Genomic DNA, 21,525 nt, shown 5'->3' on the forward strand with positions numbered 1-21,525 from the left:
TGTTTCGTAAAAGATAGTATAACAAGTTTAATTCTTCTAAAAAAATCAATTGTTCTCTTAGCAATAAAAGTATATATATAAGTATGTGTGTGTGTGTCTATATATATATATATATATATATATATATATATATATATATATATATATATAAGGGTATTATTATTTTTTATTAGTAAAGAATAAATTGTAATGATTATTTTAATTAATTAATATATATATTTTTAATTAATTAAAATAATCATTAGAATTTATTTTTTACTAATAAAATAATAATAATATCCTTGACTGAATAAAATAAAAAATATAACTACTATAATAATATCTTTAGATTTAAAAATAATAAATTCAAAATTTTATATACTAATTATAAGATCACTTTTAATACTAAAAGTTAAATAAATTGTTTCTCAATATTTTCATTTTCATTAAAAAAAAATCATCTATTTAATTAATTTAGAAAACTTTATATACTAAAAAATGATAATACAAATTAAAGGGAAAGCACAATCTGAGGATCATATCAATGAAGGAAGGTACCAAATTTCTTTGAAGTCAATCGCACAAAGGTCTAAAAATTGCAAATATACAACATCACAATTTTCTTCATCTAGGGCCACGGATACAACAATCATTCTATTTTGATTGCTATTCCAAAATGAAAAAGAATTCATACAACATTATAAGAAAAAAGAAGAGGCTCGTCTACAATTACTCTCAAAATAGAAAGGAAAGGAACGACCAACAACATCTACATTATTTACACTAATAAAGTTCTAATCAATACTTAATTAATACCTATTACTCACTACAATTTGACATATACTACATATTACTGTCTATGGATCTACTCTCAAACAAGAAGTATTAGGGATGATGAAGATTTACATACCTCCTCTCCCATAAAAGGTTTATTTCCTTTATACATTATTCTCTATTTAATGCTTCTAAAAAAATAAATTACTCATTTTTCAATTTCAAATCCAATGCAGGTAACAATTTACAAAATTTACTAAGTTTTAAAAAATAAATATTTATTGACTTGATACATCTATTTTTGCTACAATGAAAAAATGGAAATAACTTACATTACAAAGGGGATATGAAAAAGTTAAAGAACCTTGATTGCTAACATTTGTATTTCTTCTAGAATGGTCATTGTAATATCTCCAACACATTCTAAAGGTGGTTGGCTCATAAACAATATGGGTAAAGTCAAATGACAAGGAACCACTATGTCATCTATCTAGGAAGAATCATATAATGACTTTAGATAGAACCATCACACTATTCTCAACGAGAATTCAAACTAGTAAATTGTCAAAATAACACATCTATAGAGAAAAATTCTCTCCTACAATTACCATGCAAAAAAAGGGTAAGCCATTTATGTCAACAAAATTTATACTGACAAGATTGCATTGTATTATTTTTTATTAGCTAATAGTGACTAGCGCAAATAAAATACTAAGTCCAAGCTCTTCCAAATTAGGTAACTATGCACTCTCATTTATCCAAAGTACTCATTTCATGAGAAGAAACATTTTCAAGATGACTAACAAAATTAAGGTAATAACTGACTGTACAAAAAGGCATGCCTAAGAACAACGGGATACCAAATGAACTAATCTTATGTTCAAAACAATCTATTTGAACTAAATACAACACGTCGAGGGAGACAAAGGTAGCATACAAATGGTTACCCAAGTAAGGAAAAATATCGTCTTAGTATTCATAAAAATAAGCTTTCAGAATATTTTTGGCATCTTTATTACCTAATAGTTACTACTGCTAATCACTTACTAATTTGAGGTCTACATCCTTTACACATAAATGTCCACTAAATTCTTTTTTTAAAATAATTATAATGAAATTTATTTGTTTCCAATCTAAGTAAAGTTTGAAACAATTGACAAAAAAGGAAAGAACAAAAATTGAAAGAAGTGAGCTCTCACATAATTAAACATCGATTGACATGGTCATACAAGCTCCAAAATATGTCAAAGTGAAAAAGCATAGGAGGTATAGTTTGCTTCTTGAACAAAAATTGGTATATTTTTCAAACACATTAATGTCAATTCAATATGTGCATTTACATAATTTGTAATTATTTACATTCATTTTTAAAAATGGGATTATTTGAAAAAGACTGACAAAAGGAAGGCATTCCCAGATAGGAGAAAAAATCTTGCTTGTCATTGGTGGAATAAATTATTCATAAATAAGGTTGCAAAACTAAACATTGACTACTATAATAATTCCTACAATTATAGTTCACCAAGTCATCCAACACACACAAATTCTTGTCATATAGCAAAACAATTAATGGAGTAATATTCATGCACCAAGGAAATGTACACAAGTACACAAATCTCTTCCTTTATACCCAAGTTGGGCATTGAATTGTCTTTAAAATTTGCACAATTAATCTTCCTCCAAGCTATGCACACCAAAGAAGTGCCCTTTCTTAGATTGTTTATGACATAGGATTTTGTTTGACATTGTTAGCCTACAAACTCATACATCATTCGAGTGGACTTATTGTGTATTACATCAATGAGCATCATTCATTACATCTTTGGAGAAATACATAGTGAATCCTTATATGAGTTAGTTTGTCGTTGATCTACAAAATCATACTTAGTAAAAAATCAAAAGTTCATTCCTTGACAAAATAATGGTTTGCAACGTAGAAATGACTTCAATGTTTTTCATCTGTACAAGATAACTAACTAAAAAAGGAAAGGTTGAGAAAATTAGGTAATTTAGGAAACTCTACTGGGCTTTGGACATCTGACTAACAATAGAGCAATGTCATGTGGAAACTTAGACAATATCATCCTCGGTCCTGCAGATGTCTTCCTGGCAACGAGGCATTATTTGGTTTGATATTAGGAATAATCAAACTATGTAGCTTACTATGACAATGGATTTCAAACCATGCACTCTCCAAAGAGGAATGCTTCATTCACATTCACACACTATTATGAATGCTCAATTCAACTCCTCTAATGGAACAACATATGTAATCTACCTCTTGATCTATGAATTTGTAGCTTGATAATGTCATTACTAATCTTACGCATAGGGTTTATTGAATATTATGCATTGTAGTTTTTGGATTACGGTAAAAGTAGGTTTTGAGGGGACATGAACCCCAAAAAAAAAACAAATTAGAGAAGTATCATCAAAAAATAAATCCCACTAGGTTTTACAAGGACTTGGAACCTATACAAACAACAAAGTCCAAAAGAACCAGGTTTTACAAGGACCTGAAACCTACATATACAATTAGATTCCATAAAAGCCAGGTAAACACAAACTTGGAAACATAAACCTAAAACCAAAAAATACTTAAATAATAATAAAAAATTGAAAGCTACCAGTAGGGAAAGCCAGGACCAAAAACTGCACCCAGCAACCAAAACCAACAAAATCCATACACCAACTCCTTCATAGCCTTAGCAATATATTTACTAGTATTAGCCACATCTAGAAGAAGGCCTTCCACAGTCGACCTAGGAGTAACTTCAATGGCCTTCTTCGTGTTTTTCCTCTTATGCTTACTAGAGCCACCAATCAGATGGGTAGCAATCAGAGAAATAATCTCATCATTACTCCTCCTGTCAATGCTCACCACCACAACACAAAGGCTTGAAGTAACCATGTCCATCTTTTGACCACTTACGTTAACCAGGTGCCATAATTCAACTTCATAGGCCATAAGTTTACCAAGGATGATCCCAACTTTGCTATCCAAATCCATTCTTTTGGTTTTTTCTTTTTCTAGGTTGTCTTGTAATTCTCTAACACTCTTCTTCAAGGAAATAATCTCATTATAGAGCCAAGAATTGACCTAAAGAGAACCTTCCACTTTCAATTTTTCTTTGTGGAGAATCATCACCCTCTCACTTGTCTTCATATTCTCATCGTCCTCATCAACATTATTGTCCTCAGGAGCATCATTGTCATTTTAAACATCTTTGGGCATTGATTCCCCCTCACCATCAAGAACCTCTTTATCAATATCCTTCTTCTAATTAAGAAGATCAGTAATGAGTTTTGCATTCATAGGAGAGGTGTTAAGCTTATTATCATTTTTAATATCCACAGGATGCACAATATCCTTCCAAGCTTCAGGGGTAGACAAATTTTGTTTAGTTGGAGTGTCTAAATCCCTGGAGCGGTTAATGGATTCAACCTATATCTTTGAAACTTGATGTGGGGTACCCACATTACTCTTGGTACCACCTGATTTCACAGTAGAATCACCCTGGTGACCCGAATACCCTTCATTATTTGAATTGAAATCCCCATTATCTATTTCCCTTTCCTCTTCCTCCTCATCCTTAGTCTTTGTGGTCCCCTTATCATCTTTAGAAACTTTCTTAGGTCGAAGATCCCCCATAACACACTTGGCTTTACCAGGCTCCTTACTCTTCTTATTTTTCTTTTTCTTTTTCATAAATTTCTCCTCTCTCTGAAGCATTGTTTGACTCCACCTCCGTACCCTCCTCACATAGCTCTTAATCTTAAAATTATCCAAAAGAACGAGAGGGCTTAATAGTTTGATCTTTGTAATATTCTTCAATAAGAAAAATGAGCCCTTCATTAAGAATTGACCTACTCCCTTTTTTCCTATGAGCATTTAGTCCTTTTAAGAAGGAGATTTTTAGATAAAAGGGGAAGGAAACCATATCCTTATATCTAAAATGATTCAAAAAAACAAAATGATAATTATGAATTAACACACTTTGACTACCCATCTAGAATGAAATACTCCCTAATACATGATAAAATGTCCTACCAAATTTCCTTAATTTGATCAAGATCAAAATAATCCCCTTCTTTCACCAATTTCCTTTCTTCTTCTAGGATTTTTGGGAGTTCTTTCAGAGCCACATTAGAGATTTTGGTCTCTTCTTAAAATTTAATCCCCACCATAGGAAGCCTAGTGGTTTCAAAATACACTCCTTAGTTAAAGAAATAGTCACCCCATGCATAGACACTTTCTCCCTAATCCAAATTCTAAAGAATTCCTAAGTAATATGCAATTTTTCAAGGTAAAAAATAACCTTACCCTTTTGAAGAATCTCCCAAACAACAGATTTCTCCTTCCAATGCTTACAGTTTGTTTTGTCTTGCTTCCTTGACTCTCCACCCATCTTGGAAATCACATGAAATAATCAAACTCTACAATGAAAAAAGACTTTGACATAGAAGAAGCTGAAATCTCTTTCCAAAGTCACCCAGAATGCATGTCAACTAAAGAGGATAATAATTAATAGGTACCCCCTTGTAATTTGATTAAACCCATTATAAATGTCAAGAACTTTGTCACTTAACTCAAAAGAATTATTTGATCTTCCCTTCCACACCATTAGTCATATCATGATTAATGATTGCCTTAAGATTGACATTGTTGCTTAAGTCATCCACCCACGTCAGCATTCTCTCCTCATGAACAACTTTGTTGGCAATCCAATCAATCACCTTATTAACTTTATGATAGTTATGGGAAATATAAACATTTTCAAAAAAAAATTAAGAGATTTTTAATTTCCCCAATAATCATATCTATAGTCCATGTCGCCTTATAATTATTTTTCAACATATTAATAATGTTTAAAGAGTCATCTTCCAGTCATAACTTCTGATAACCAATTTCCACAACCTTTGTGACCACAAAAAATGTCGTAGTCACTTTGGCCTTATGACTTGTAGCAGTGCCAATGGGAACAACAATAGCGTTCACCACACAACCATTGTAATCTCTTAGAACACCACCACACCCCGCATTCCCCTTGGCAGACCCATCAAAATTAGCTTTGAGTTGTCCCATAGGAGGGGACATCTAGACAACACCCTCTCTGCTAGGTTTTTCCTTAATCACATTGTTCCTAATAGGATCAGAAATGTTGAAGTCCTTTTTAATATCATTCTAGGATAAAAAATAATTCTTTAATCGCCCTCACAATTTTATGACTGACCACCTATGAGGGACATTCATTGTTTCTAAAAATCTTGTTATTCCTTTCTTTCCACAAACCCCAACAGAGATGAGGAAGAGACAAATTCCAAATAAATCTAGCTTCAATACATCTAATAGGACATTTCCAACTTTGGAAACACTCAATAAAAAACAAAGGTTGCACCCACTGAATGTTCCAATACCCAAGAATAACCTTTCATACATCTTGGCTAAAGTTGCAATGAATAAAAAGGTGGTTGTTGTCTTCACAATCCATCTTGCACAAAATAGATCTATTCACAATGTAGATTCTCCTTTTTTGAAGGTTATCAATGGTAAGTATTTTATTTTGAAGTGCAATCCAGAAAAACATTTCAATCTTAGGCACCAACCCCTTCATCCAGGCTTTTGCCCAAGGGGGAGGAGTTGCATTCAAATTATCTCTAAACACCAAGGCTACCTTATAGTTACCACTCAGGTTACTTCCCTACACCATAGAATCTTCCTGGTCTTGACTGAGACAATAGGAACTTAGGGAAATTCGGATACATTTAAGATTCATATTGACCAATTGAAGATTCACGCAACCATCATTTCTCTGATAGAAGAAAATAAAGGTCCCAAAGATATGTTTACACCTTTCAATAGTTTCAACATTATTATAGAGACTGAGCAACGGATAATCTAAAATCTAACTATCCTTCCAAAACCTCACCTTCCTATGATCACTTTCTTTCCACCTACAACCACTTTGGATAATGTTTTTGGCTCCTTGAACTACCCTTCAAATGGAAGAGGAACTAGCAATCATAGGAGAATCCAGGAAATCCAAAAGAGTAGGAGGATGATGAAGGTATTTGTGTTTCTAAATGGAGCTCTATTCCTTAGCCTCTTGATAAACTCTCTACTCCTGCTTGGCAAGAAGGGCTTTATTCATACTTTTTATAGTTCAAATACCAAGGCCTCCTTCACTTTTTTGTTTATGGATGTTTTTCCAAGAAATAAGCACCATCACTTTCCTTTCCTCAGTTCCAATCAATAAAAAATTCCTTTGGATCCTTTTAGTAACCTCTACATATTTGGCAAGGATTTTAAAAAGACTTAGAGCATAAGTAGGAAGACTTTGAAGAGAAGATTTGAGCAAAGTCATTTTTTCTAGCTTGACTTGGCATGTTACCTTTCTAGCCCACCAGTTTCCTATTAAACTTCTCCACAATATCCTCCCAAAAGGAATCAAGAGGGATTTGACCCAAAGGAAGACCCAGATAAGTCCCCAACATAGAAATAATAAAATGCCCAAGGATATTAGGAATCTTCCTTTGTCTATGAATATGAGTATTAATGAAGAATATGGAACTATTCTCCTAGTTTATCAATCACCCTGAAGAATTAGAATAAAGATTAAGAGCCTTTTTAAAGCTCCTTGCCTCACTCACAGATGCCAGACCCAAAAAAAAGAGTCTCATCCACAAATTGTTCATGGGAACAAGAGAGGGGTTGAGATGAGGGCATTATGCCATGGATTTCCTTTTTTTCCACAAGACTCCCAATATTCCTTCCCAAGCATTCAACAATAATAGTAAATAAGACTGGGGAGATGGGATGTCCTTTCCTTAGCCCTCTCGATGATTTGTAGAACCTCAAGGAGGTCTCGTTAACCAACACCACTAGTGAAGCCATAATTAGTTGAGAAATAAGCTGCAGACATCTTTTACCAAAGTCAAACGCCCTTAGGAATTTCAAAAGGAAGCTCCATTCCACTCTATCATAGGCTTTCACAATATCCACCTTAATCACAAATCCTTGAAAATTAGAGGAAACCATAGAATGACTATTTTCATGCACCACAATAATGGAATTCACAATTTGCCATCCCAAGACAAAGCCATTATGCTTGGATATCAAATTTGGGAGTATCATTAGGATTCTCAAGGCCAAAACTTTAGAGATAACTTTATAGATTGAATTACATAGACTAATCAACCTCAAGTGCTTTGGGGCATCAACACCAACCTTCTTAGGGATCAAACATAAGTGGGTAGAATTGACCCCCTCAAGCAATCTACGAGGCCCAAAGAATTCCTTCACCACATTACAAACATCTCTACCCACCACCTCTCTGAGATCATGGAAGAAAAACATGGGAAAACCATCAGGACCAGGAGATTTGTCCACTTCAAAAGAAACAACAACCTTTTGGATACCTTCCTTGAAAGGAACAAGATTTAACATTTTATTTTGATCAGAAGAAATAATTGACAAAATAACATCTAGTAACTCACCTTGCCTATCCATAGCAATATTCTGATCACACGAAAGAAGAGAGGAAAAGAAAGACACCATCTTACAAGTAATTTCTTTCTCATTAGTGATATCTTTTGGCCCCACCTTCAACCTAGAGATATGATTAGCTGCCCTATGCTTCACTTTAGTTAAATCGAAAAATTTAGAGTTTTTGTTTGCTTCCTTCAACCAAATGGCCCTAGATCATTGCCTCCAAAAAGTTTCTTCCTTAGAGACAATATCATGATAACTAACCAACTTCTCATTTTCTTCCTCTAGAAGCTCCTTCGAGTAACCTTCAATTTGGATTTTATCTTGAATATGTTTTAACTCCATTTATAGATTATATTTGTTATTAAAGATATCCCCAAACAAATTCTTGTTTCAACCCTTCACCATATCTTTAACATGTCTTGATTTGTTGGCATCATGGAAGAGGGTACACACATCCACTTTAATATTCCATCACCTATTAAACTCCTTTAGAAAGTTAGGATGCTAAACCCATTTGTTTTTCAAATCTGAAAGGGAAGTTCTTCTTAAGCTTAATCGAGTTAACCACAAAAACCAAAGGAAAATGGTGAGAAGCAATCTTAAGAATAAGGATAGAGAGCAACAAAAGTCTTGGGCCCAACCCAGAGAAATAAGAACTCTATCCAAATGCACCTGAATACAATTTTCCTTGAATCTTTTACTACTCCACACAAAGCTAATACCTTGAAGATCCAAATCCATCTTGCCTTCAAAATTAATAAAATCCATTAACTCCATCCTCTCTTCTAGTTGATTGGGATTTCCCCCCCATTTTTTCATGATAATAAAGAGGGACATTGACATCCCCCATCATAATCCAAATTCCACCATAATCTTTACTTTTTAAGCTAGACAATCTCTCCCAAAACTTTTTTCTCGCTTTCTTGTTGTTAGGGGCGTATATGTTAACCAGATTTTAGCAATACCCCAATTTTAAGTGATGGAAATTAATAGCAACAAAATTCTTATTATAATCAATCAATTTTCCAAATACCACTGATTGATTCCATATTACCATAGCACCTCTAGAGATGCTTTCCAACACACCACAATTTTTAACAAATTTTAAAAGGTTTTAACTTTTCCACTTTGTCTTTTTCCATCTTATTTTCTTGAATTGCCATTATATCTGGTTTATGATCATCAATCATATTCCTAACCACATCCATTTTGTGGAGACTATTAAGCCCCCTTATATTCAATGATATTATCTTCGTTTCTTCTTAGGGGTGAACTATAGAATAGTAGCCATCTTTCTATCAACTATATTATTCAAACTCTCCATTTCTCTCTTATTCTTGAGACTCTTTCTTCCAACTTTCCTTGGAGAACCCACATCCGCTTTCACTACAGGGGAAACCAACTCCATTTTCTTCATCAATCCCTTTATCAACTTGTACCTCATTCTGCTTCTAGGAAATACAGTTGAGTTGACCCTGCCTACCCTCTTTAACACCATTCTTCAAAGGAGGAGGGATAGGAGAATCTCGCATCCCCATCATTGTATGAACACCATTTTCTTCCTCACCCCCTCTATCACCATTTCCATCTAGGCTGTCAATAACGTGATCATCTTTCTTAATAGTAACAACCTCGCTTCGAGGAACCGTAGGTTTCCACACCATTTTCTAAGTTTTCTTCTTCTTAGGTTCCCCCTTTTTATTCATTTTATATTTTTAGGACATTTCCTTGCCTAGTGTCCCATCTTCTTATAGAAGAAACAAGCATTCAAAAGGTCTTCAAATTCAATTTCCTAAACCCTTTTCCCAAGTTTTGAAAAAATATCCACCTTCTATGGTAAATCCTTAAGTTAAGATACTTACACATAGATTATGGCATAAAGAAACCTTGACCTAGCTGCAGTCATATTATCAATAGTAATGAGCTCTCCAATGGAATCAGTGATCCCTTTAAAGACATCTTCATGCCAGAATTCTAATGGAAGCCCAAGTAACTGAAACCACATCAGCATGGTAAGGAAGAAAGCATCTGACAAGTCCAAGTTTGGTTCCCATTTCTTAACTGTAAGAGAGCTTTTCCCAAAGTACCACAACCCCCCACATAAAACCATAATCAAGTCCTCCTTACATGTGAAGATAAAAGAGAGATTTACCCTATTGGCATAGGTGCAATGTCAACTTGACCATAGAGGGCCCATTTTATTTTCACCATGTTCCTTAAAGTTCCAATATCTGGCCTGACCCCCAGAAATTTTCCAACAAGGGTAAAGTCCAAAGAAGAAATAAAAGAGTCCACAATGGGGTCCAGAAGAAAAATATGGAATTTTCCTTTTTCCTAGCCAGATTTAGCAATAATAAGGGGGAAAGCTAACTCACCTACTGGCTTCTTACCAAAAAATGATGACAAGACTGACCTCCAATCTCAACCACTGAACCCTTTTGACTAACATCACGTGAATCCTCGAAAAACTAATTCCCTGCATGTGAAGGAAGGTCCTAGTGGGACACCTACGGTCCCCAAGACAATCATAGAAGAGACATGATTCATCTGGTCAATTCCTTCCTTGTCCACCTACAAGATCTCCCCTGATTAATCGTCCTTGTTCTCTTCCTTTTCCTCTTGGATTCCTTCCAAAATGTAAGAATCACCTCCATTACTATTACCTGCAACAACATTCTCTCTCGCAACCACATTGCCACTCACGACCCCCATTCTTGCTTCCAGAAGCTTGTTCATCCACATATTATGCATTGTAGTTACCACCACACTCTTCTCCTCATTTTTACAACCATTTATATTTTCATTCTATGCCACAATTCTTGATCTTTCTTGATTTTCCATTAATGTAGGCACTTTTTTCTTCCCATGCTTGCCCAAACCTTTCCCACCTCATATTTCTCCACCCAAGCCTTGGGGCTAGACAAATACATAAGAAAAAGGAAATTTTATGAATCTAACAAATGCATTCTTAATTGATACATTCTACAAATGTAAGTATTCCCATTGGAGCAAGAACAAGAAGCAGCTTTACTTCTTATTGTTCTTATCTCTATAGTGTGTTTCTCTATTCAATCCTTGGGGATGCACATATATGTAAGATAAAAGAGATTGTGTGAATCTAATTAATTGATACATTCTACAAATATTGAGTATAATGACCCATTGTGATATAGTTGTTCACAAACTTCTTCTTGCATAATGACAAATATTATGTGTATTTAATTAAAATGCATACAAACTATTACTTCAAGATTTAGGGTTATTATATAATCTAATAGCTAATGGTAAATATATTTGCGTTTCTCCATTCAAAAAAGAGGGAGAGCAACAATACCACAAAACTAAATAATAAAAATAATGGAAGTAATAATAACAATACTAATACTAATAAATAATAGTAATAGTAGTAATAATATAAACAAATAAACAAAACAAGTGAAAAACACCAAAGAAACTAAGAAATGGTACAAAAACTAAACATAAACCAACCTTGGATGAAGAATACAAAGCGAGAGCAAAGATTAAAAACATAATAGTAAAAACTAAAATAAACAAAAGAATAATTAAATAATTAAATAAAAATTAATCAAAACGAAAAAAATACAATCTTATATTGAAGTACACAATCTAGTCTAAAACATAACTCCATAACACTTAAAATTGACATCTTGACCCTACTATTCCAATTGTAAAACCTATTGATTTTCAAAGATAAAGTGATGTTATAAATTTATTGTCATGATCTCGAAAGTTACAAATAGCAATAATTTTATTTTCTAAAATTCTTTAGTTCTAAAAACATATTATACAAACTATCCCTCATTGCACCTCCTTATGATAGAAGTGCTAGTATATTTACAACATATTCCATGAGACAAAGTAGTATTTTCTCATCTTCCAATTTTCAAAAACCTTTTAATTACGCCGAAGGCATTCCCTATATGAATGTGAGGATCTAACTTGTACATCCGCCGGTAGGCAATCCTGGAGAGAGAATGACTACCATTGAGAGGATTTGAAACATAGATCTTACCTTTCACTTTTCAATAAAAAAGAAAGCCACCTCTCACGTTTGATTTAGTTAAGGCATTGAAGCCTCCATTCATTACATTGTCATCATCGCACTGTCTTTTCCGTCGTCACCTCCTTCCTATTGTTGGGCCCATTTACCGTTGCACCAAAAGCCATGATTATTAGTGAACATGGAACACCACATAATTAACCACCTGTGGGCAAGGGAGCGTGTCGCATCACCCAACAATCTCCCCCTTGACCCATGACCAAGCCAAAACCAAGCTCTGATACCAATTGTAGGGCCCATTTGCCGTTGCACCAAAAGCCATGACTATTAGTGAACATGGAACACCACATAATTAACCACCTGTGAGCAGGGGAGCGTGTCGCATCACCCAACACCTATAGATCAATCCCATAATGAAGAGTTGATAGGATAGATTTAAGAAAAGATCAAAAAAGCAGTTGGTGGCATCTACCATGGACAGAGAATTGAATTTACGGTTTGGCTGTTAATTTGGTCAAAAGCCATTTGGGATCATCAATTGCTTAAGAATTTGAAACCACCTTCTTCCCCAATTTAATACGTTTGAGAGTTTATGGTGCAGCAGTTGTAATTGGCGAGACAGAGGTTCGCTCAGAATGCAAAAGTTGTAGAGGAATTAATAACAGAGAGTGTTTTGCTTGAATTTGGGGATTGAGATAATGGCGACGACATCTGAATGCAGCTTTTAGTAAAAGCGTTCTCGAGCAAGTAGTTGATCAACTTCGCCATCGTTTTGTTCTCATCGAAGCAATCTATTCCACATGTTAATAAATTTTTATTTTCTCTTCTGCCATAGAAGCGATGACGGGTGAGCCTCCTTATGCAAACAAACTACCGGTATTCCCATATTCTCTCGTCTTTCTACCGACGGCCCTAATCTTTTAGTTGATGTGAATTATATGTCTGTTTGAATTCCAATTCCGCCAATACAATGCAGGAATGGGAAATTTTCGCTCTTAGCCTTTTCGTACCAGTTTTGAACCTGCTATCAAGCAAATGAAGTTTACAGATGCATGAACAAAAAAATCTCCATCATCAAATCTAAAGATTCACCAGTGCATCAAATTCATTTCTAGATTCAAGGATACCCGTCCGGGAAAAGGAACAGAGGAGCCAAAGCGAGATCATTTCTTGCGGCCAAGTAAATGGCTACCAGATATATGAGCCCTGAAGTTGTGTTATACCACCACAGTGGCTTGTAAAATTTGAAAGAGCTATCTGCTGTAGCAGTTGAAGGAAGAGCAACACCGATAAATCTACTTTTCGATGAGGTCGGGGGATTTTATTTTTTGCATACCTGCTTTTCGGGGAAGTTGAGTGCAGGGAACTTTTGAATATCAATGCAAGTCATACAGGAAAAAAAACTTTTAGACAAAGTTCAAATAGGCGTAAGAGTGGAGGTGTTCATTAAAATGAAAGTACGAAGTGATCATTTTAAAATGTTTTAGTTAATATACATTTCACAATCACTCAAACTCTATCATAAACAAGGCGGCAAAGCAAGTTCCTGCCACAATTATTATTGATAAAACTAGCTTATATATACCTTTATATATATTACGTTGAGAGCAATCGAAGCACCTATTTTCATTTAATCTTAAGGTTATTTTAATCACAGTTGGGATTTATAAAAATGAAAATAGGTGCTTCGAGAACGATTGCTCTCGACATAATATATATAGAGGTATATATAAGCTAGTAGTGGCAATCGCGACGCAATAGAAAAAGTATTTTTAATTTTTTTTCTTTTTTTTAAAGGTAAGTGCTGAATTATTGATAAAATAATAAAATAATCAAATAATCAAATATTATTTACATTAGTATTTTATTAGTTTATATGTTCGCTAATACTCATAGTACTAATAATATAAAATGACAAGCAACAAGCAATAAAGTTGTCCGTTCATCAGAGGGGAAAGATTCGGTTGCTATATAAAAACTGAGCGTAAAGAGTTAGTTCACCACATGTTAATGTAAGGAATTTCATTTAAATGTTTGTATATTTTATTCAGCCGCTCAAATTCATTCGAAATTTGGAACAGTGCCATGGTTTCTTTTCCATTTTGAACGGTGGAGTCACATTTTTTGATTAAGGAAGATATGGCGATTTGAAGACTCCATTTACTGGTCAAAGTTCAATAAAATAAAATTCTTCTACAGATCTAGGTTTGTGCCCACTGGCCAAGACATCATGGTGTGGTCATATCAGGAAACATTTACAACACAACATCATACAATCCCAAATATACCTATTCGATACTATTCCTTAATGGCAAATTAAGATATTGAGGAGAAGTGCTACAGTGCTCTATGGCTGGGGATTTGATTGGCAATTGATAATTTCCAGCGATATTTGATGGGAATAAGTCCTTAAATGGGGATGGGAAACAAACAAGTCCACGTCCTAATCCTCTTTCCAATTTGTTTTATTTTGTTTTACTATACGGTGAGTAGATCATCAAGAACTGAGATTAGTTGCTCCTTTGGTTAAAGAATCATGTTGGAATTAGTTTTATTGCCTGTCGTTGTAGACTGACATCTAATAAACATATTACTCTATGTTCTCAATCAAATCCATGAAATCATTATTCAACAGCCAGCTAACGGAGACACCATCCTACCATAAATCTTGCATTGGGATACACATTTATTCATTTTGCTAGGGAAATTATAAATTTAATAACAAGAATGGAACCTGGTAACAACCAATTGGTAATCTCGTGTTGATTTATTTCACTCCGCTTTTTAAAAATAAGGTTTGTTACTATATATCAAATCATCTTTTTCTCATTTCAATTTGTTTTTATGGAGAGTTTAGACCTCTGAAGGCCACGACTTGAAGATTTAAGACCTGATACGGGCCACTTGATTTTGATTATATAATATATATTTATTTTTATACAAGCAATAAATTTGAATGCTCTTTTTTTCATTTCAATTTTGGTTTTGATTATATAATATATATTTATTTTTATATGAGCAATAAATTTGAATGCTCTTTTTTCATTTCAATTTCAATTTCAATTTTGATTATATAATACATATTTATTTTTATACGTGTAATAAATTTGAATGCTAATAAAACTAACTTAGACGTAATCTACTATTTTATTTTCTATATCAAATAGTATACTTACATAAAATCAATAATCTATATTCTTATACTAACTTAAAAAATTTATTAATAAATTCCATATATCTACACTTGTGCTATGTACATGTGTATGAGACATGCTAATGTGCTCCAAATAGCATTTCCAATTTAATTCTATCCATGCGTCGGTTGTACCGTAGGAGTACTAATCTATGATGTCAACTTTACCTAGTTGATTAATTTTACATAGTTGATTATGAATTAATGTTTTAATAAAAAAAATTAAATTTAATGTTATTATAAATCAATTATTTATAGAGTTTTTTTAGTAATATTGTTATTAGTATTATTTATGTAAATCGTAACATTAGGCTTGTTGTTTATTTTTTATTTGTTTTGAATAAAATTTGTACATTTTTAAAAATAAATTGTGCTTTTATATGAACTTTAAATTATGAACTAATTTAAAAATAAATATTTTTATCAAATAAATGAAAATAATAGTATTAAATTATGTTCTTATTTTATATTTTTAATATTATATTTTTCATAATTTTAAAAAAGAATAAGTAATATAAATATAAAATATATGTAGATGTAATGTATGATAATTATTATAATATAGAATTGAAATATAATGTGATGTGATCTATTGAACTTATATATTATAAAAAAATTCTTATCCAATTATGTTAATTATTTATAAAATAGATATGTTTATATATATAAGTTTTTAACTTATAATATAGTCAAAAAATTATAATTGTTGGTAAAAAGGGCTCATATCACTCAAACTGAAAATATTCTGTTAAACAAATGGCATCTTTACTAAAAATAAGTTAAATATTTTACAAATATAAAAAAAATCTTCACTTTTGATTGGTGAAAAAAATCATGATTAATAACTAGTTAAATTTGATCGATGCTTATAGTTAAATATTTTACAAATTTTATTAAGATAAATTATTATTTTATATTATGATCAAGGAAAAGAGATACCAGAAAGAATTAAGAGCTTATTTTGTGAACTGTCTTTATCATTTTTCCAAGAAGAAAAACTACATAGTAAGCATTTTAGGCATAGGGGAGATGAGTAAATAGTCACCAGGCTAACTTTGTGTACCTACACCTTCGTAGGTGAGTGAAGAGCTCAAAGATAACACTTCCCTGCATTTATAGAATAGTTTGTAGAACTTATAAAGTGTGAGGTGGTCTAAAAGTGTCATTTTAAACATTCGTGTTATGTCCACCCTCAATAGCCATTCACCCAAAAAAATAGTATTTTTTGCACAAATGGACCTATCAAAAAATAAGAAAGATAAAATATGAGCAACAATTAGTGCATGTGTGATCGACTATTAGTACATGTGGTATCATTTTTGGGTTTTCTTATGTGAGGTAATTGGTGGGGATAGGTAACACTGAAACTTGGGAAGAAATTGGCTGGATTCTTCTAATATGTAAGTTGTATAAAGCACTCTCTCATAATTGATTTTTTCTCTCTTTTCAGATTCAATTTCTAATTCAAATTTGGGTGTTTAACATTAGACAATGAAATATTTACACATTGAGTGATATTCATACGTTTCATTTTACACCAATGCACACACAAGAAGTCATGGCTACAACAATGATTAAAAAAAATGACATCACTAATCATGTAAAAAGGTCATTTTTACCACAAGTAACATCATTTTGTATAAATTCAAATTATAATAATTTAACTACCACTACAATGAAATCTTTTAGAAGTGACATCTAATTAATAATTGTAAATCTTTAAGACACTTTTAATATTCCTTAAATATACTATTAATACTTATGTAAACAAAAAAATTACCAAATAAAACATGAGAAATATTTTGAATAACTATGACAAGTTCAGCGTACCTATTGCACACTAAGGTGCGATTGCTAGTTTATCTAAGTTTAGTTTGGTTAGTGTAGTTAATCTGATAGACGACCGTCTCTCATGCCCAGTCTTTCCCATTTCAAGACAAGCTGTTCGTCATTACCGAAAATTATACCAATCCTGTAAGTTACGTAGAGTCGCCACATAGCAAAATTGTTGCCACTCAACATCAAGAAATTCGTGAAATATCTGCAACAATCCATTTCATCCAAGAGTCCCACTAAAGTAGCTAACGTGAGATTCGCTAAAACTGAAGAATTCATGCCATCGGGAAACAGGGCTGTTTTTTTGTTATGAGCATTAAAATGTACGCAACTCTTGACCGCAAGAGCAGCCATGTAGGAATTAATTGAGGCCGTAAATTGGTTTTTACAATTTGGGTCGCTGATTATGATGTTGCTCTTGTCTGCAATACAGGAGGGCTTCCATTAACAGACCGCCAACGCCTGATGCAGACGATGACGGGGAAACAGAACCCACTCTTCAGGAAATCATTAACATCAAGGTAAACTTGTTTAGGGTTTAGTATGCTCTGTGAATTTACAGTTACGAAGAATTGTTTTTTAGGGACATCTTTTGGTGGGTGAATGGAATATATTTAGGGTTTGTCGTATATAATGTCGTAGGCCCATATTCAGGAGAATTCATAGGGGAATTGGTTTTAGTTAGTGTTCAACGGTAGGTGATTTTGTGTTAGGCTAGTTATGAATAAAAACTTGGAATTTAGTACTGACACGAGTTGTATTGTTGGGAATTTGTTATCTGTGTTTTATGAGAAATTATTCAGAAAATCTTCTTTTCTCTAGTATTTTTTTCATGAATTAAATAAAATTTTGAAAAGGATGTGAACAAAGAAAAAAGGTGATTGGAAATATAGCCCATCACAAATGCCTCCCTCATTTGTACTGTTTTGTGTTGGAAAACTTTAGTTGATTGAAAGTGGAGAAAAGGAGAAGCTAAAAGAGTTACTAAGGGAAAGGCTTATTGAATGTGGGTGGAAGGATGAAATGAAGGCTCAATGCAGGTAACAAATAGTCCCTGTCTTCCTTCAAGATCTCATGATTTAAGTTATATACATGCGACCTCCTTTATACTGCATATGTGTCTTCAGCATCGTAATTCTCATAAACACATACATAGAGCTACGTGTGCATCGTATGTAACCTCATATATGGGATTACTGTTTTACGCCTTCTCAAGGTTAAAATGATATACCTTGACTCGTAAGCTGCTACTAATCACATGTGTAACTTGTTTCGGACTTTGGAAATTCAAACTAAAAGCTGGCAAAAAAACTTAAATTTCTATAAACATCTCAACTTGCTTCAAGTTTGGAACTTAATTTACTGGGAAAATTGAAACATCAGACTTCCAGCGAACTTAAAATCTACGTGAAAAATGAAGTCTGAATATACTTAATCAGACATCCGGAAACTTAAACTTTGATGATGTGAGGTTTCAAAAAATTACTTTAAAGCCTGAAAATCTAAGAATCTTTCAATTATGAGCAATTGAACTCTAAAATTGCAAGAACTTTGATATTGAATGTTTGGTAACTCAATCTTTGTTTTTTTAATATTGAAGATCGTTTACAAACCTTGTGCTCATTTGAGCAACAACAACTTGAGACTTATGAACTTATTCGAGCTCCTTACAGGGAACCACACTAGAAACAACAATTGGAAGACCAAGAGTCACAACTTAGAATTCCACAAAGATGTCCCTCTTGGCATTTGAACCAGGGTCTCCACAACGAGGATTCATTTTTCAACCAACTAAGCTAAACCCTTCGGACAATCTTTGTTGTTTTTGAAAATCTGGGTATAGAAAAAATCTCTAATATAGAAGACCATAAACTGCATAACACAAAGGACAACTTTCTTGATAAACCATAGATACTTACAAAAACCCATGTTAGAGGCAGTATAGCCGCAACTTGTGTATAGCACCACTTTAATTTAAAACACAAGGAACTAATGCCTTGGGGCTTACCTATAGCTATGTTTTGGATTTTTAGGGTAATTACCTTTAACACTTTTACTGTGCCCAAACAAATTGATTTGTGAACATGCACACTTATTTGTAGTTGGACCCATTACCTAGAACATAAATTGGTGGGTAGATAAGCTACATCCCTTGTTTTTTGTTTTCTTTTAAAAGTTTTTTAAGGCAAATCTATTAAAAAAGGTGATTAAAATCTTAATCATGAAGGTTTATAGCACCTATTCTTTCTCTTTCTTTTTCTCAACACTAACTTAGCTGCATTCTAGTGGCTACAAGTGCATTCTCTTTCACTTGTGTCTCCTGCTAACTATAATTCTTCTCTAACTTGTGCACACGAGGCTTCTTTATGTTTCTAATGCTATAGTGTGAAATTAGAGGTGTTAAGAATCAAAATATGCGTGGGGTCTAATAGGGTTGTTTGATAATGAAGAGAGTGTTGTGTTGATTCCCAATTAGAGGATTACATTTGTTTTTAACCTTTGCCTCTTTCACAAGAGTTATATTTTCTATTCTAAATCTTGTTTTCTATTGCAAAGAGATGTATCTTTGTTATATACATTAAGGGAATTTTTCATCATCCTCTAGTGTTCCAAATAAATTGTTTCTACAAACTTTTAGACTCATCTAGGGATATGACTACCTCTGTGATATGCAAATTTACTTTACATTCCTTGATCTTTAGAGCCTAATCATTAACGAGGTGCTTCCATACCCGATTGCATCCTTTTGATGTTGACAACTCAATTTCTCTCATATTTTTTTTTCAAAAAAACATCTTTTTTCATTTGGCTTTGCTTTTTTTTTTTTTGGAGCTTTTGGAATTGAGAGATCACATTTGAGGTATTGTAATTCTTATTCTTTTCCCTTTTGGTTCATTGTAGCAAGGATTTTCTCTCATTCTTGTGGCTAGTGGAATGTCCTCAATGTTTTTCCTTATTCTCAAATTCACTATATTAAGCCCTAACTTCTTGGGATGATGATTTTTGTTTGTAATTTGTTCAAGAGGATGGGATAAGGGGTTGTATACCCATTTTTGTTCTCTTTCTTTTTCCCATACTAATGAAGATTTCTTCCTTGCGTATAGGCTATGATTCTCATTTCTTTTGTAACTTCTTTGGGGGATATTATTTCAACCTTGTTTTCTCTTTTAGACAAAAAGAGTCTGAACATTATTTCACAATGAGGGGTACTTCATTAGATAATTGTTAAGTTTAATTATTATAATTATATTATTTTTTAAATTCACCCCCCTCAAGTTGGTAGTTGTATGAGATATATCAATTGATGATATTGACTAGGTTAATTTGCATCAAACCTACTTTATGGATATTTTGTCATTTTGTAATGTCCCCAAAGTTGTCAAATAGTTCAATTAAAATTGATTGTTTGTATGGCCCCAAACTTAATAATATTTGTCAGGCCTCTTTTTGTTAATTAGTAAGAAATTATTTGGTCGTGTCGACCCGTTTGGAACCCTTTGGAAAATTTCCTAGAGCCCATTTATAAGGCCACATTTGGTATAGTTGAAAGTATGGTAAATTTTAATGTTTTCTTTGTATTTGTGGATTTTATTTGGAGTTAAACATTTGTTTGTTGTTTCAAAGGTGCAAGATCCTCCCTTTTTTTGGCACTTTGCAGTTTCAATGAGAGTTAATCATCACCCTATTTTGCTTGTGAACCTCACTTGTTGCAAACGAGGTTCTATTTTGTGTGAAAGTTCAAATACTTATTATTAGCGTATTATTCCTTTCTTTGTGGATGCATTCATGACAACTACATAATCCTATTTGAAGTTAATCATTGATCTAGCTACCAATATCCACGTTTAGATAAATCCCTAAATATTTATCTGCATCATTCAAAGATGGGATTGCTAGTCCTGGCATACCATTTTGCATAGGGAGGAAGGTATAGTTGTCGTACAAGAGTAATACTATATGGGTGACAACATTGACACCATATGGTCAGAACCAAGGAGCATGTGTAGATCATTGTACATGAAGGATCGTTTGACAACCAAGGTGACTACCATATGAAGTAAGTAATGTAGGGGCATCTGAGGTTCTTGGTAATCTTGCATCATTTTGTTTTTTGTTTGTTCTTTCGCTTCCTACTTTCTTGTCTAGATGATCATGTGTGCGGTTCTTTGACCGTGTATTCTAGATTGTGTGTTTTTGGTGGCTTATTTAAGACCTAATCTTGACCATTCT

General features: G+C 33.1%; 1 protein-coding gene across 1 annotated transcript in view; it reads left to right on the forward strand.

The window, feature by feature from the left end:
- The first annotated feature begins 17,332 nt into the window (after positions 1-17,332).
- LOC149549592 (transcription/mRNA export factor) overlaps positions 17,333-21,525 on the forward strand; it is a 49,228-nt gene continuing 45,035 nt past the window's right edge. Inside the window, exons 1-3 of the mRNA XM_089792915.1 lie at positions 17,333-17,618; positions 17,729-17,816; positions 18,241-18,335. Of these exons, the coding sequence (XP_089649041.1) occupies positions 17,605-17,618; positions 17,729-17,816; positions 18,241-18,335 (197 nt within the window). The 5' untranslated portion in view covers positions 17,333-17,604. The remainder of the gene's footprint in view (positions 17,619-17,728; positions 17,817-18,240; positions 18,336-21,525) is intronic.

The sequence above is a fragment of the Cupressus sempervirens genome, chromosome 7 (genome assembly GCF_028749045.1).
Source record: "Cupressus sempervirens isolate cs-2001-9-10 chromosome 7, ASM2874904v1, whole genome shotgun sequence".
In the NCBI taxonomy this organism is placed as follows: Eukaryota; Viridiplantae; Streptophyta; class Pinopsida; order Cupressales; family Cupressaceae; genus Cupressus; species Cupressus sempervirens.